The sequence below is a fragment of the Hirundo rustica genome, chromosome Z, assembly GCF_015227805.2.
Source record: "Hirundo rustica isolate bHirRus1 chromosome Z, bHirRus1.pri.v3, whole genome shotgun sequence".
Classification (NCBI taxonomy): domain Eukaryota; kingdom Metazoa; phylum Chordata; class Aves; order Passeriformes; family Hirundinidae; genus Hirundo; species Hirundo rustica.
This window is the reverse complement of record NC_053488.1, coordinates 58312914-58330059: the sequence shown is the minus strand read 5'-3', so window position 1 is coordinate 58330059 and position 17146 is coordinate 58312914. Positions and strand designations below refer to the sequence as shown.

The 17146-nt window shown below is 38.3% G+C and overlaps 1 protein-coding gene across 3 annotated transcripts in view; it reads right to left on the bottom strand.

The window, feature by feature from the left end:
* APBA1 (amyloid beta precursor protein binding family A member 1) overlaps positions 1-17146 on the bottom strand; it is a 101263-nt gene that overhangs the window by 30609 nt on the left and 53508 nt on the right. For all 3 annotated transcript variants that reach the window (XM_040090337.2, XM_040090339.2, XM_058424109.1), the window contains exons 3-5: positions 7973-8074; positions 4642-4681; positions 365-510 (exon numbers count right to left, since the gene is read on the bottom strand). In XM_040090337.2, coding sequence (XP_039946271.1) covers positions 365-510; positions 4642-4681; positions 7973-8074 — 288 coding nt within the window. The remainder of the gene's footprint in view (positions 1-364; positions 511-4641; positions 4682-7972; positions 8075-17146) is intronic.

The window sequence follows — 17146 nt, the reverse complement described above, 5'->3', positions numbered from 1 at the left end:
GCAGCAGTTCCACTGAGTGCCAAGCCAGAAGCAGCTGCAACACTAATTAGTTATTTCCTTAACCTGTTTTCCCTCCACACCCAGATAATATATACCTACGACCACCATTCACTTCAGATTCTGGCTTAGCGTACATGGCACAAATATTACCAAAAGGAATTTAAATTACCTGGTCATATCCCTTTATCTGTCTTGTTCCAAAAGCAGCATTAAATATATGATTTAATTTGCATAAGGAAAAGTGAGGCCCTTTTCACTCTGAAACTACAGATAACCTCACCTGAAAAAATTACTGCACAAGAAAAAAGTTCATACCCACAATCATAAAGCAGTCATACAAGAAGCAGCAGGAATTACTCCTCACCTTGATCCTGCTGACAGCTTCCTGAGCCTGCATCATTCTCACATTCTTGGATGGAGTTTTATCAGAAAGGAGATGAGTTGAACCAAGGTAATTGGCAGCAAAAATGATTCCATCAATTAAGTCTTCAGGATCACAAGGTCCAGGAACTGTAACACAGGAAAGCCATCTCTGAAGACAATCATGCTGAAATGCAGCAAAACAGGAGAACTCTGACAACTTGAGGCTGTGCCTGATGGCTGCAAATCCTCCTCTGAAATGCTTCAGTTTATCATGACAAAAAGGCAACCAGTACTTTCAAAGGCACAAAACATCAGACAAATTATATCAAAAATTGTGGTGGGTTGACCCTGCCCACCAAAGACCTTCTATCACTCCCCTCCTCAGAAGGGCAAGGGGGACTAAATACAATGAAAGTCTCATGGGGCAAGGTAAGAACAAGGAGAGATCACTCAACATTTACTGTCATGGACAAAACAGACTCCACTTGTGGAAACTTGTTCAATCTATTACTGATGAAGTCAGAGTAGAATACTGAAAAATGAAAAGAGATACTCCAATACCTTCCCCCATCCCTTCCTTCTTCCTGGACTCACCTTTACTCTCATTTTTTTCTATCTCCTGCACCCAGAAGCACAGGGGAATGGGGGCTGTGGTTAGTTCTTTCTGATGCTCCTTCATCATGGGGAAGAGGCCTCACATTCTTCCTCTGTTCCAGAATGGGATACCTCCCACAGAAGACAATCCTTCAGAACAGACTGCTCTGGTGAGGGTTCCCTATGGGATCACAAGTCCTGCCAACAAATCTGCTCCAGGTGGGCTTCTCTCTGCACTGGGCCACATATCCTGCAAGGAGCCTGCTCCAGCCTGGGATTTCCATGGGGTCACAGCCTGCTTTTTTGGGCATCCACATGATCTGTCATGGGGTGCTACAGGGACTGCGCTTGTGGGTTTGTCTTCCACTGTGGACTTCCACTGGCTGGAAGGGCACAACTGCCTCACCATGGTCTTCACCACGGGCTGCATGGGAATCTCAGCTCTGACTCCTGGAAACACATACAGTCCTTTCTACTCCACTGACCTCGTCTTCAGAGATCTTTTTTTAACATATTCCCCGCCCTTTATTCTCTGACTGCAGTTGCCGTGGTGAGTCTTCTCCCCCTTCTTAAACATAATATCCCAGAAGTATTATCACTGTCACTGATGGGCTCAGCCCTGGCCAGTAGTGGGTCAGTCTTGGAGCCAGCTGGTGCTGACCCCATCAGACTGGCAGGAAGCTTTCAGCAGCTTCTCACAGAGGACACCCTTGTAGCCAACCCCACTACCAAAACCTTGCTATGCAAACCCAGTACAACATCTCTCCAGCAAAAGCTGCAATTGTTAATCCAGCCTGTGTCTCACAATAGCTCTTTCTTTTGTGAAGCAGGGATCAGCTTGGAGCAAAATAAGCTGTGATTTTTCACTGTGATAAAGGGACAGATGCAGTTACTCAGCTTGCTCCTCATCCACCAAAAACAGCCTTGCAATTCTGAGACCAACAATCACAAGCAGAAGAGAGGTGCAGTTTCATAGCAGCCATCAGCCTCTTTCTTGCTTATGCATTAACCACAGTTGGTGCAACAGGCTGAACAACCTTCCTGGGACTGCTCTACACATATCACACATCTCAATATTTTTATACCACAGAACTTAAAAAACAGTAGTCTTAATAAAGATACGGTGGTAAAGTACTGAGTTAAATAAAAATGTTATTAAATACACAGAGCATGGGCTCTCTTGATGGCAAAGCAACTCCCTTAGTCCTTAGATCCTTAGAGATCCAACACCCATCAACTTCTGTGGGAAGTGACAAGGTGTACAGTGTTCATTACCAAGCGATGCAAATTCTTACAAAGCAGCACTAACAATCTGTAAGACTTTTGGTGTTCGGCAGCTTTATGTAATCATTTTATACATGAAAATATTTTATTTTGATACAATGTCAAAACTGTCAAGATCCAAAAGGGAGGCTTGGTTAACCTAAGAAACCTCCCATTCTTAGAAAGGAAAATAATTGTTGTTCAAGACAAGTTAGAATAAAAATCATACTAAAGAACGCTCATGGTAAATATGTTCACATTTTATCACAAAACACCGGTGTTTACATTTGTCTTTCTTTTTTCATCTAAAAACAATCAAGGAGTGTCTTGAACTATAAGGTGATGGGGTTTTAAGTTTCAAATTACTCAGGATGCCAATTTTGTTCTAATGATAACGTACGAGACTAAGAACTTCTCAGAATGAGCATGGGTAGTTTTGGTCTCAAGGAAAGGCAAGTCATTATTATGATTAAAATAACAAAGATCTAGAGATAAATATCACACTGAAACTATACATACAGACAGAAGCACATGTATTGTAAGCAGGATTCTTTTCTTTATCATTTCTTTAAATGCAAAAATTTATCACTAGCAATTTTAAGATGCTCACCTCCAGTGTGCAGTTTGCTCAGACAGTATGTATCTGAAAATTTCTCAAAATGAACGAGTCACTGCCAAGCACATGACCAAAAGAAACTGAGCTATTTCCTTAGGGAAATTCATGCATCTGGAAGTACTACATGTTTATACAGAAATCACACAGCATTTTAAGTGTTGCTATTTATTACTCTACACATGAAGGCCTTTTCACCACTTCCACTACTTTACTACAACGTGATGCAAAACCCTTTATAGTACAATTTCTGATCAAAATGAGAAAAAAAAAAAAAACAACAAACCCAAAGCAAAAGTGTAAGACTTTAAGAAACTGGCATATTCAACTATTACACTCCAAAAAGGTACATGCTCCAATTGCATCAGAGGTGAACATACAGATAGCACTGCTTTTTAGAATACCTTCTCCTTTTATTATCTCTGACAACAAAACAATTACCTCAATGAAAGCATAGCATAGGTGCTAGCAATTTTTTTTTTTTCCCCTGGACTGCTGGTGCATAAAAATGGAACATTCATAATTTTAAGGAATTTTGTGCTGGACAGTGAACCAAAAAAATTTTAGTTTACAATTTTTTTTTCCTAAGGTGGAGATAATTATTTTTTAAAGCCCTTGACAGACAGGACTATCAATAGGAGATGAATTTAAATTCTGAGAGCCTTCACTGTTGTAAAATTGCAATGCTTAGCTACAGACTAACTGACATTCTGGCCAGAGACTCCAAAACAGGCAGCTTATACTCTGAAGACTAAAACAATGATCAATTTGCAGTCTAAAGAAATTGATCACATAATCAATTAAACAGAGCACACTGTAAAGCAATCCAAGGAGTGACAAGGAAGTCCAAATAAAGTATTACATCAACTATATTTCTAAAATTTGATCAAGCACGTGGAACAACCACTCTGGGAAAAGTAAAACCAAAACAAAACAAACAACCCACCCCCCCCGACTCCTACTTATTTTCTGCTTCTGTCATAACTGCACACAACTTGTGTTCTTCCTGCAGTAGACTCATACAAAAGGTAACAGCAGTTCATGAGGCAGGCAACTTGCTTTTTCACATTGTTCTAAAAAAATTCAGCACTACTAAAACCTTAACTCTGAGATGGGAAACAGTATTTAATTAAGAATCAAGTAGCTATTAAGCAACACAGATTTTCACTTGTAGGCCTGCCAATAAACCCAACCGAGATTAGACTGAGCCTGCCAATTGAAATCAATGCTGTTCAGAGCACTACAGTCTTGCTTAGTCTGTTTTCCTTGTCCACATACATTCGTATATGTTGTTGTCCTGGTTTGAAAGACAGGTGTCTGCTAAGGAAGGCATGGTATCTCCGCCCTTCGGAGAGAAACCCCGCCAAATAAGAGAAGTGCCACCAGATGCCGAGCTTGGCCACTTCTTTGTTTTTCTTAAATACCCAGTAGTTAGTGTTTCTCAGCAACTTATGGGAAAAATTCTATAGGTAAGAAGGAACAAAAGAAAAGAAACCTAACTCCCAACGGTTGTGTAAATACCATAAAGAAAGCAGTGTTTAAAGTGATTTTCAGGAAAAAAAAGCAGCACAACTGATACAGAAACTATGAATGGAACACTAAGAAATTGAAAGTTCCATGTTTCCAAACTTCTGAAAGAGCACAGTAGGATTTAGCTCAGGTTTTAAATTAGACACAATTTAATCTAAATCAGTACACTCAATCCTAGTAGCTTTTCTATTCAGCAAACAAAAGCAAAATTTTATACATTATAAATACAGGTGTTTTTTGATATGAAAAAACATTTAGAAACTGTAGAATTATCTTACCTTCAACATATGTTGGAAATGAAGCCAAGCTTTTTCTGGACTGTAATTAAGACAAAAAGGATTTCAAACAGAACATAGCATGCACAAATATCCATTAAAATTTTCTCCATGCAAAAAACCTCCAAACTTAAATCAGCCATAATTATTAGTAAAGGTAGAACACCACTCATTATTATTTATATTTGGTATTTTCAAAATCTAAGCACCTACTAGATTAAATTCAATGTATTCGATTTCTGTCTGTCTAGTAGACAATATGGTAAGACCAGAATTCACTGATTTGTTGGTCTTCAGTAATGCATAATTATCCACCAAATGGTGCTCTGCTTTTGATAATATGCAGGAAATATGAAATATGCATAAAATATGCATAAATATGCAGGAAAGTACATAATACCTCAAAGACACTGGATCTTCCAACTACAAATTAATGCATATAGGAATACAAAATTTGCAATTTACTGTTATAATTCATGACTGAAACCATCATTAACAAAATACAGTTATTCATTAGTAATGGTTTTAGATGTATTCCTCACATTAACAGAACCTACAAAATGCTTTCTAGATTTTCACAAGTTAGGGAGCAGCCTCTATTTTGTGGATAACCGGATCCACCGTGACCTCACCACCAACTATGCTTACACTGTACTGAGCACAAAACCACATCTGGTAGCACCAATTACATAAATAGAGAAGGAATAAATAGAATCTCGACTTGTGCATGTAAATACACACACTGACGTAATACCATACATCCTACCATATATCATTTTCTGTGAAAGACTATGAGACTAACCCTATCTGAAGGCTACAACTTCCAGTGAGATTCACCACTTTGTTTAATCAATAACATAAACCACATATAAAAATTTATCAAACAAAACTGTGTGTGGCACTATACAATTCCTAATGGATATATTGATATACCTGCTGCTATCATAGGCATGTAAGTGGATAGTTAATTAATCTATAATTGACTGTACTAGGAGTAACTCCTCTGATGACTGCTTAATATAATTCTATTAAAAGAAAATCTATACAAATTATCAGAATAATGCATAAAATTTTCAATTTCAGTATATTACTAGATGGTATACACATGAATACATGCCAAATTATTTTTCTTTATGCCAGGCAACTTACCAGCATCTGTGTACTAGTGGAAAAACTAGGTAAAACTAGAAAGGAGACAGTTATGTAACAGGTGGACTGACTTAGCCCCAAGGAGTCTTTTTCTTTATACTATATGGAAAATTGATATAACAAATAGTATTTTTAACCAACAATGCATGTCTTGCTATAAAATAAAATTTATGAATTAAAACCAAAAGGCATGTGACACAGACAGCTGAGAGTGGGCAGGATATAAGTTCTTTTCACTCCCTAAGAAAATTACTAAGGTAAGTTGAGAATCCAAGAATCCTGTCCATCAGATTTTATACTAGCATCAATAATGATGTCAATAATCAATGATGTGCTGCTGCCAACACGTTTAAGCTCCTGTGAGGACACTGACATGCCTTCTCACATCTGTGCCTCCTTCACCTCTTTCAGATGAATATTCCTACAGAACCACTTATCCGTACAGACTCCAACAACTGCTTGTAATAGTTGCTGATGCAGTGCTAAAGGGGATATAGGGCAATGACAGGCATAGAGGTCAAATCCCCTACACACGAGAGGCAGTTCACGTATATAAATATTTATTATAAATATTATATTATAAATATAATAAAAAGTATTTATTTCTTTTTAAGCAGTGAACAAACTCTGATACAGATTAAGCAACTGTTCAGCACCCTAAATAGCAACTTATTTTCAGGGTAGAGTGGTGCAAACCAACATCATATATGTCTTTATTTTCACTCACAAATTTCATTTTTCTTGTTCATTACCCAGGTAGAAAGGCATTCTACTAAAACCACTAGAAGAGTAAAATAACAGATAAAGTTAGCAATAGGTGGAAACCTACACCTTTTAATTTAACATAGCCATGAATAATGAAATATCAAGGTCATTAATATTTTATTTTACCAATAATCTTGTTGGCATCTGGTATTATAAATTTATATTTAATAAAAAGGTTTCTCTAAGACCTAAAAATCCAGAAATTGTGATGCTTTTTAATCACTTTTATTCTTGCATTAGAAATACTAGAACAGGAATTATTCCCCATCTGAGGGAAACTAATAGACCAATACATCCTACAGTGAAACGTGGCTTGCCACCTTTGTAACTATGTGTAAGCACATCCTAACAATTGAAATCAACAGTGTTTTGTTTGATTTCTTTCTTTTAGAAAGTTTATTGATACCTAAAATTAGCTAAAATACAGAATACATAGTGACAAAGTCCATACCGAAGAATGCTTAAGGCTTTAATAAGCTAACAGTAAAGCAGATGAAAACTTAATGGCATGATCTATAGCTGAAAACTTCAAAATATGAAAAATTATGGCGTTTTCAGTCTTGAAATTTTTCATTATTTTCTAAATGCAAACGCAGACTGACACAATTACATATACATTACAAGCTTTCCTATCCCTTGACAGTTACAAAAGTAAAAAGGAACAAATGGATTATTTAATTAGTGGTTAATTTTCAATCCACTTATATTACATCAGGTTTTTAATCTTGGAATATAACTCATGTATTGCTATAAGTAACAAAATGGGTTTTTTTATGGTAGTTTCTAGATTGTTTTCAAGTTTATTTTAAAAAATATTTGCAGATTTTTCTGTTTACAGAACCTACCACTCTATACTAATCCAAACCCTTCTTATATCAAATTATTTTCTTTTCACACTATGAGCAGCTCTATTCACACTTATTTTGTTTTGGTGGAACTACTCCAGTCTAAAGCATTACCAGGTGAGAGGAAAAATCCCCAAACTATGTAGCTTTATTCTGAGAAGCCTGGAGTCAGGAATTGAATTCTCACTAAGAATCACTTGCAGGCCAGTTTCTACAATGACAAAATATTCAGCAGCAAAATTTATTATGCAATTAATTTAAATTAAACACTTTTCATCTGTCTGAGAAAAACTTCGGCAGTGGGGGGAAAAAAGGACTTTGTTTTGTCTCTGCTACAGAGGGAATGTTGGCTGTTTGGTAAATCAGCACCCTGCAGCCTGTTAAACAGATTTAGTGACCGCTGAACACAGTCAGAAATGCCATGACAAAGAGTCTTCAGCATGTTAGAAATTCAGTTAGATAGCCAGGCAAGCATTAAGTAAAGAATCATAAGGAAAGAATAAAGAATAAAAGGAATTGCACAGGTACAAGGGAGTATGAACAGGACTGTGGCTTTTAAAAAGGTTTTACTCTACCTCTTTATTATTGGGAGCCTCTGCTGTACTGCAGACATCTTGGTGATGTTGCCTGCTTGATGATTCAGCACCTCGAGGTGAAGAGGAATCTGGAGATGGAGACTAGTGGCAAGAAAATCACAAGTTATTCAGAGTGCCCAATGCAGAAATTATTCTTTCATATTCTACATCCTATGCTCTGACATTCTAAGAAAGAAAAGGTAAAGTCACCTAAGAGTTAGCTGTGATGAGAGACAAGTGAATTGACTTAAGCAGCACACAGGGATTCAGCTAAAGTTTATTTAGCTGTCAAACTGGGAAAAGTGAAGAAAAGACTGAAATTTCCCCAAAAGCACACAGGCCCTCAAGGTATTACTAACCTGAGGTGCTAAACTAATCTAATCTGAGCAGAGGAAGTTGTAATGGTTTTAATTTAATAAGACGAGGCAGAAATACTAATTAATGTAGGGGTTTTAGTGTTAATATTTTTGTGGGAGGGAGAGATTAAGAGAAAAATAAACAAAGCAGGCTTAAGCTTAAAAATTAACAAAAAAAAAGGTTTTATTAACACACACTAAAAGAATAGAAAAAAAGAAAGCTGAAAAATAAAACCTAAAACAGAATGAAACTTTAAAAAACACGCTTCTTTCCTCTTACAAACTATTAACTTTCTTATTGAACAACATAGAAAGACACAACTTAGGATTTTCAGTTTTACTACTTAGACATAACTACACATTATTTTAGGAGAAGAGTCCTTCTAAGATCTTTTATGAAGATGTTTGCTACAAGACACAATAGTCCAGTGCTGTCACACATCTGCTGCCGCCTGGAGGTTTTCGCAGACTGTGATGTTCTATCTGCAGAGCTTCTCAGTGTATCTGGGGTATTATTTACGAATACTTCTTCCTGTCTAAAATTATCTTTGTCTCAAAAGGCTGAGACCTCCTTTTTGACCCAGGAGTGGGGGTTTTCAAAGTTCCCAAATAAATCTCTATTACACCAGTCTTTAATTTTGATTAGAACAGTATTCAACCCAAAAATAATACTAAGAATGCTGCAAAGAACAGTTCATTTCTTCATAATTTACCTTAGAAGAGTCTGGTTAAAAATGTCCACTTCTTCAATCCTATTCCAATATTATTAGTTCTTTCACTTCTCATCTAACTGACTTCATGCAGTGTCTGTTCCATGTACCTTCTGTTTTCTTCTTTCTTCTTTCTCTCAAGGAAGAATTGTGCTTTTAAACTTCCGTATTGCTAAGAAAGGGTTAATTTTTTTGCCCGGGCTTGCAAAGCCACGTGCGCAGGACGAGCTGGTAAAAGGAAACCAGCAAATGTCTCTTTTTCCACCCCTCGGTCTCATCTGAGGCAGTCCAGCTCAGAGCTGTTACAGAGCTGCAGGCTTGCTTTCTCCGCTGCCAGCGGTGATTAAGCTGGGACATGTTCTGGCCCCTTCTGCCGTGGTCTGAGCCCAGGGCCCCGCGCTGCCGAGCTGCAGCTGCCCCTCTCCCCTGCCCGCAAGGGAAAGGGGCTCAGCCGGCCCCAAGCCTTCCCCGTGCAGGCAGCGGCCCCCAGACCCCGGCCAGGCCCGGCCCGGCCGCCCAGAGAGGCGGCAGAGCCCGACCCGGGCTGGGCCCGGCCCTGAGCACGTCACCTTATGGCAGATCACCGAAGCAAGAGAGTGGGCAGTGTCAGCAGATCAGTTTTAAATGTTCCTTCCAAAGCAGCACTGACAGCTCTCGTTGATCAACTTAGCTGTCAATATCCCTGCCTGCTTTCTGATAGGTCCTTCTCCTCCTCCCCCCAACCTACGCCACTGTTAGGGCAAGGAAAAACCATTTTACATTTCTCTGTATCTAGAAAACAAAATTGTGCTAACCTATGCTAGAAGGCCACAGCGGTTGCCCATATATGTTATTCTATTATCTTAGAAAACAACTTTTATAAGCTGCGCAGAGTAATATTGATGTATTCAAGAATTTATTATTATATTCAATGACAATACAGTAACAGTGTAATCAAGGACTTGGATTCCTCATTCTAGATACAGTAAAAACTTGGAAAATATTCAAAAGTTCATGCTATGAGCTTAATTAGTACATGCTATTTGGATCAGATTTCCTCATTCTCCTTTTTCCATAAACAATTCAGTGGAGCAACTGTCTACATGATTGGTTAGCAAGTATTTTGATAAAGGGGAAGGATGCTCTGGGAAAAGATATTCTAATCACAGGCATTTCCTAATGAATGCTGGTGATGTGAAAAAGCTGTAGCAAAGTATCTGAAGTACAGAGCAGGAGGTCCTGGTACAATGGTGTGACACAAGAACACAGGATGTGGAAATAATGAAGGCAACCAACAAAATGAAAGAGAACAAAGCTTTAACCCATTAGGCATTTTTAGAGGCAGATTTTAAGGAGATATGTACAAAACATGTCTGCCCAAGCCAAAATGGAAATTCTCAAAAGGGAAGTTTAGCATCTAGCTATAGCTAGGTATTTAGCCTAACAGCCCTGGCATTCTACACTCTCCTTTAACATAGGAAGAGTGCAGCTCTAGCTTTGCCAGCTCAACAGTACAGCATTGATGGCAAAACAAGTCAAATGCTATTCTTAACTTTTCATAAACAATGTGACATAGTTTTTCTCTGAGCCAATGAGTCATACCAGAAAAGGGATACATTTCCAGTCGTCTAAGCTAGCAGCACCTCTACCCTCATGATCTGCATCTACTGCAGATGAAAAATCGAGTTCTATTAAATAGTCTACAAAAAACCCACAAAACCAAAACCAAACCAAGAACAAATAAAAATCCAAACAGCTAAGTTTCTCTTAGCCTCCCTTAGATATGAAATGAAACAAGAAAACATAACTCCCTTCTCCTCTTCTTTCTTTTTACAGACATTCCTCTACCTCAGATAATAACTATTAAAATTATAGGTAATTAATAAATTAATTACTTCCAAATAGTTCCAAAGAGTTAAGAAGCAATTCTTTACAGATATCTCCTGTGTTAAAGAGCAGTCCCTGCATCTCCCTGTATTTTTGAATCACAACTGCAAGAAGATGCAGCTGTGAAACAATCCCTAGAAAGCTGGCATGTGGTTACACCATCAGAATGAAGAATTACTCGCTCAGAGATCATGAGAGCAGGGGCTGTGGGCTGTGGTTCCCTTGAGCTGCTGTGTAATTACCAGTCAACAAGTGCCACAGTGATGCAACTGCACAAATGGCAATGCCTATTTACATGAGGAAGAGTTTTCATAGTGCTCACATTCTTACAATTACGCAGTATTTCTGTATTAGGAATAAATTTAAAATGTGCATAATATTATTAATGCAATAATGTCATCTAGACATTGTAGTATTGAGCTTTAAACAAGAAACATATCAGTTTAAGCATCAAATGTATATGTGCACACACAAAAAAGTACTCTTTACAATGACTGAAAATTCTCATATTCACACACTGAAGGATAAAGGTTAATGATTTCATTTAAACTAGACAATTAGCATTAAGAAATTGCATAATTTGAAATGTTAACAGTTACTCCAGTGGCACTTTAAGTGCCTTTACTCAGCTATTTTCAACTACAAAGCATTAGAACTAAGTTATTACACAGGTTTCTATATGCTCTGTTCGAATGCCTGCTCAAATATTTATTCTGGGGGAGAAAACACCTGAATAATGACAACAACCAAACAAACAACCACCCTCAAAAAACCAAACCAAAAACCTTAACTATCAAATCCAAATATCAAACATCTTACAAAGTCTGCTGCATGACATGGCATGAGAGCTGTCCTTAAAAACATTTGTATAGGAAAGTCCAGTCTTTGAAGAAATAACACTCAGTTCTCTTTGACACCAAAATGCATTTTTAGAGGTACTGTATATAATGTACCAGGAAAGAATGCAGTCACAGCAATAACAATAAATATTTTGATGGATCATAGCAGATAGATAATTTGCAAAGCTAATTCGTTCTAAACAAAGTCTAAATAAAGGCTTAGTGACTGCTTCACTGCCATTAGTCATTAACAAAACAAGTTTTAGAAGCCTAACAAAGTTGTTGTCGGAACAAACATAGTAAGGTCACATGACACACAGTTATTGGGCACAGACATCTATCAATGAAATTAGACTTTTTTTTTTAGGTGCAGCAATAAAAAAGCGATAGCTATCCCTTTTCTCTTGAATATCTACTTACATTTTTCTTACGATACTCAATCTGGTACATCCAAAAATTCTCCATCTCAGTTTTAGTATTGTTTGACTCCAACTAACGTGCAATCCACTCCACCTGAGAAACCTTCCTTGCTCTTGTGCAGAGGGATTTAGTAACGGAACGTATAAAAGGAGAGGATTGTGTTGCATCTAAACTATCCAGGTCAATCCAACTGTTTCCTATACAGTTCATGAAGAGATATGTAACTGACACTGAAACACCTTCAAATACAACCACTTGTTCTTGCTCTATAAAGGCAGTGTTGTTTCATGCGCTTTTAGCAGCAGATCATTTGAAGAGTGTATAGCTTGTGTGTCACATAGTCACACACATGACTAAGACAGACGGGATGAAATCACAGAATCATAGAGTCACAGAATCTTTTCTATTGGAAGGGACCTTAAAGATCATCTAAATTTTACTGCCCCTGCCATAGACAGGGACACTTTCCACTAGACCAGGTTGCCCAAAGCCCCTTCCAGCCTGGCCTTGAACACTTCCAGGGATGTGGCACCTGGGAAAATTTGTACCAGCGCCTCACCATCCCCGCAGTAAAGAATTTTTCCTTGTATCTAATCTAAACCTACTTTATCAATTTGAATCAGTTCCCCCTCACCCTATTGCTACATGCCCTTGTAAGAAGTTTTTCACAGACCAATATACCCAAGTCCTTACCTGTAGAGCTGCTCTCAATGAGTTCTTCTTCCAGTTTGTGTTTGGGATTGTCCTGGCCCACATGCAGGACCTTGCACCTGGCCTTGTTGAATTTCAAGAGGCCTTCATAGGTCAGGGGTCCCTCTCAAACCTACCCATGTCCCTCTGGATGGCAACCCTTCCCTCCAGTGGGCTGACCACACCACTCAGCTTGGTGTTGGCAAATTTGCCAAGGGTGCATTCAATCCCACTGTCCACACTGCTCACAAAGATGTTAAACAGCACTGGTCATTTTTTGTTTTGAAAAAGGTAGTTTATTCAGAGCTTTTTTATAGTAGCATATGTGTGGACGAATTAACAAAGGTATCAGAAATTCAAGATTCACTGAAACAACAGGGCATTACTTATTTGACACTTATGTCTCCCTACAGGTATTACAGCACAGGTATGGCAAAGTCTCCTTGTACATTACCTCAGGAAACAATGGCATAAAGCAAGGCTTTATATATATATATATATATATTTTTTTTTTTTTTTTTTTTTTTTTTTAAATTTTGGAGATAGTGTTCTAAAAAGGTCCCATACCCATTAGGAAAAGTCAAAGCACTATGGAATCTTCAGGTGCAAGTATAGTCAGATGCATTCTATCACAAGAACTGCCTTTATCAGGACAACTATGGCAGTGAATCTCCCAGGTTTTAGGACAATTAGGTGACGGCAGTGTCCTCTGTCATTTGTACAGCTCAAATTCTGTTCACTAAAATACAGACTGAAACCATAGGTTTTAGTTGGTATAAATACCCATAAAGAATGAAGCTAAAAGCTAATAATTATTGGTTGCCTTTGTTGAAAATTTAAGTATAGTGCTAAAAATGGTGGGCTTGAAAAAAATGGTACCAACTTAGTACTTTACACATACTTGCATAATGTGACACAATCTATGCAATTCAATTTATAATTCTGATGTATGGATGAAACCTAACTTTGTACTGTAGTTTTGGCATAACTGTCTCTGCACATACCCCGTGCACTTACCCATCAGTTTGCTGGGTGGTCCAGGACCTGCCCCCTGTCAGTCTGTGCATACATGATAGGACATGGTGACCTGAGACAAGGTTACTGGCTGAATTGCTCATTCAGAACACTGCTATAGGACCTCTCCAGACAGAAACTTCAGGCTGACTAAAGAGATTCCCCCAAAAGGCTCCTCTTGTGCCCAAGACAACTGATAAGCATAATTTACCATTTTAACTACCACCCTGAGTAGTTAGCATCTAAAGTGAGGGACTCTGTCAACAGGCAGCTGTTGGGTCAGGCCTCTGACTGATCCAACAGCTAAGTCATGCAGCTGCTGCTGCAGAAATGACCAATTTGCTTATGGGTAAGACACTTGCTGGTAGTCAACAGAAATTATTCCTGCCTATGCAGATAACATCATGCACAACAGTCCTATGTACACATTTAACAAAGATGTTTTGTATGTAGCTTAAGGAGAACAACAGCAATGGATCACACATGCTGGAGAGATCACATAGGATCACAGACCAAGTGTATCTAAGAACAAATGCAGTTTGGGAAGTCTTGGTTTGTGGAATTTCCCCTGATTCAGATGATGATGTCATGCAAAGACAGAGCCTCCTGTCACTTGCCAGCATCTGGACAATGAAAAACAATCCCATTGGAGAGATCTGACTCAGTGCTGGCTACTTCTCTGAGTACAGACCTCCTTAACCATACTTTTACTCCAAGTGCAGTTTTACAGAGTCAGTCTGAAAAAATCACTGTGGATTCCTCCTGTGTTTTCAGATGGTTTTAACTATAGCAAGTGCCATTTTAGTTTTCAATGACACAGAAAAATCAAGTTACTTTCATCTTTCAATAATTTAAAAATGTAATCAAACAAAACAATATTCAAGGGGTTATGTATCCAGTGCTCACCATAATTTAAAAGCCAGTAAGTCATCTGGGAGTGTATGCCTTCAAGCAGACTAGTTGCTAAATTTAGGCTTTCTTCTGTGTGATTGATGAATAAAATACTTTTTTGTTTTGGTTTGCTTTGGTTCTTTAGTGATTTATGTTTTGGGGCATTTGGGGCTTTTTTCCTTGCATAAAGTTAAGTCTGGGTCTGTCATAAATGATGGAAAGCTGACTTATAGTTTGTGTGCTCAACCAACAGTTTTTAAAGATGTGCACAGAAAAAAACCCCCAACATACTGTCAAGAAAACCTCATCTTTATTTTAATTGTTTCCTTTCTCTCTTTTCCCTCTCAGTTCCTTTATTACTGAAGCCTGCTTAATTATTTAAAAGACTTTCTCTATTGCCTTTTAATAATATATTACTCTTGCAGTGGAAAAAGCGAAGCAAATTCATCCCCATGAAAACACTGAGGTATCAAAATTGAGAAAATCCTGCAACGGAGAATTCAAGAGCTGAAATAAAACATACATAACCAAAACCAATAGAGAAGCAAAACAATGCAGCTCGATTCTGGTCCACCTGGAAGACTTGTCTTCAGCTCTGAATTTCTACTTCACAAATCAAAACCATCCATATATGTGATTTTACTTTGTACTAGGGTTTATTCTAACATCCCACCACCTCAAGTGTCTACAGAGATTATAAAACACCAGTGACAGGGCTTTGCAAAACCAAAATCTTAGCATGCAGAAACAAATCACATCCTGCAGGTCAACAAAACTTGGCTTTCAAATATATAACCCCATGGATAACTGAACAGACCTCAGAAAAGAGTAATGATAATTGGTTCTTAAATGGACAACTTCTGCCTCCAATTAATTGTTTTCTCCTGATTATGGCAGAGTTGAAGCAGGCAGCCTGCTTCTACTCTGTTTAATTCACTGCCCAAAAAATTCTACTTGACTTTTTGAGCCTTCTAGTGCTTTTCTCAGTCGGTTTTTGCACTTCCACAACTAAGCAAGCCACTCTTCTCAAAACTCTGTAACAAAGATATTTTTTTCCCATACATTTTAAACAGCAGAATATTTAATTGCATTTTGAATTATCTACTACACAAAACTGCAATCCTTTCCGCTTGAACACGTGCATGAATATTTACCCTCAAATCCAGATCCATGCACTGCATGTCTTCTATTTAGACCTTTACACACCACAATTTCTGTGCTTGGCTAGGCACATTCACAGCAGGTTTCCAGTGGAGAATCTGACAAGAATGGTGAGCAAGAGCTACCTAAATGAGATATGGGCCTACCTGTTCAGTGAGGCAACTATGTGCATCTAGAATATATTTTCCTAAAGAATGTATGTCTCCTGCTCCACTGCTCTCAGGCACAGATGTACTACAAGGTCCATGCCTAAGCTTTTTCATAGCTCCAGCTACAAACTTCATTCAGTATGATGAAAAGGCTGAGAAAATGTGGATTGTTCACCCTGGAAAAGAGAAGGGCTTGGGTAACCTAACTGCAGCCTTCCAGTTGCCTAAAGGGTACCTAAATGAAAGCTGGAGAAAGACTATATGCAAGAGCAGGTAGCAACAGGACAAGGGGGGATGGCTTCAAATGGAAAGAGGGTAGGCAGAGATTAGATATTAGGAAGAAATTATTTATTGTGAGGGTAGTGAGGCACTGGAACAGGTTGCCCACAGATGATGTGGCTGCCTCAACCCTAGAAGTGTTCAAGGCCAGGCTGGATGGGGTTGTGAGCAACCTGGCCTAGTGGAAGGCATCCCTGCCCGTGGCAGAGGGGTTGGAACTGGAACTAGATGATCTTTAAGGCCCTTTCCAACCCAAGCCATTCTATGATTCCATGATTTCATGGGTGAACAAAATCTCTCAATTTCACACCCAGAAAACACAATCTTTTTCCACAAGAATCAACAATGCTGTTCCATAGCCTTTTCCATCAAGGGTCAGTTTCCTGATGCCACACTTCTTGCAGCTGTGCAGCTCTAACTGCTATTGTAATTGAAAAAGAGATCTTATTGAGGCCATATCCAAATGATGGTCTGCTTTGGTTTAAAAGGTTTCTGATAAACAGGTTTTGGATATATACGTCAATTGTATAGGTCCCATTTGTGTGGCAAATGTTAAAAAAATACTCTTACTGCCTTTATTCAAAAGACACTGAGGATTTTTCAGCTTTTATCAAACACACAAGTACAACACCTTCCACACAAACTCACTGTCTAGACCACCCCTGATGCAAGTGAAAGCATGCATAATTAAACCAGGGTGCACAAGTTACATGGCAGGTAATATTCTCCATTGTTAAATATTAAACAGGTACTTCTTTAAACTATCTATTCACAGAAGTCTGCTACCTGCCTCCTACAC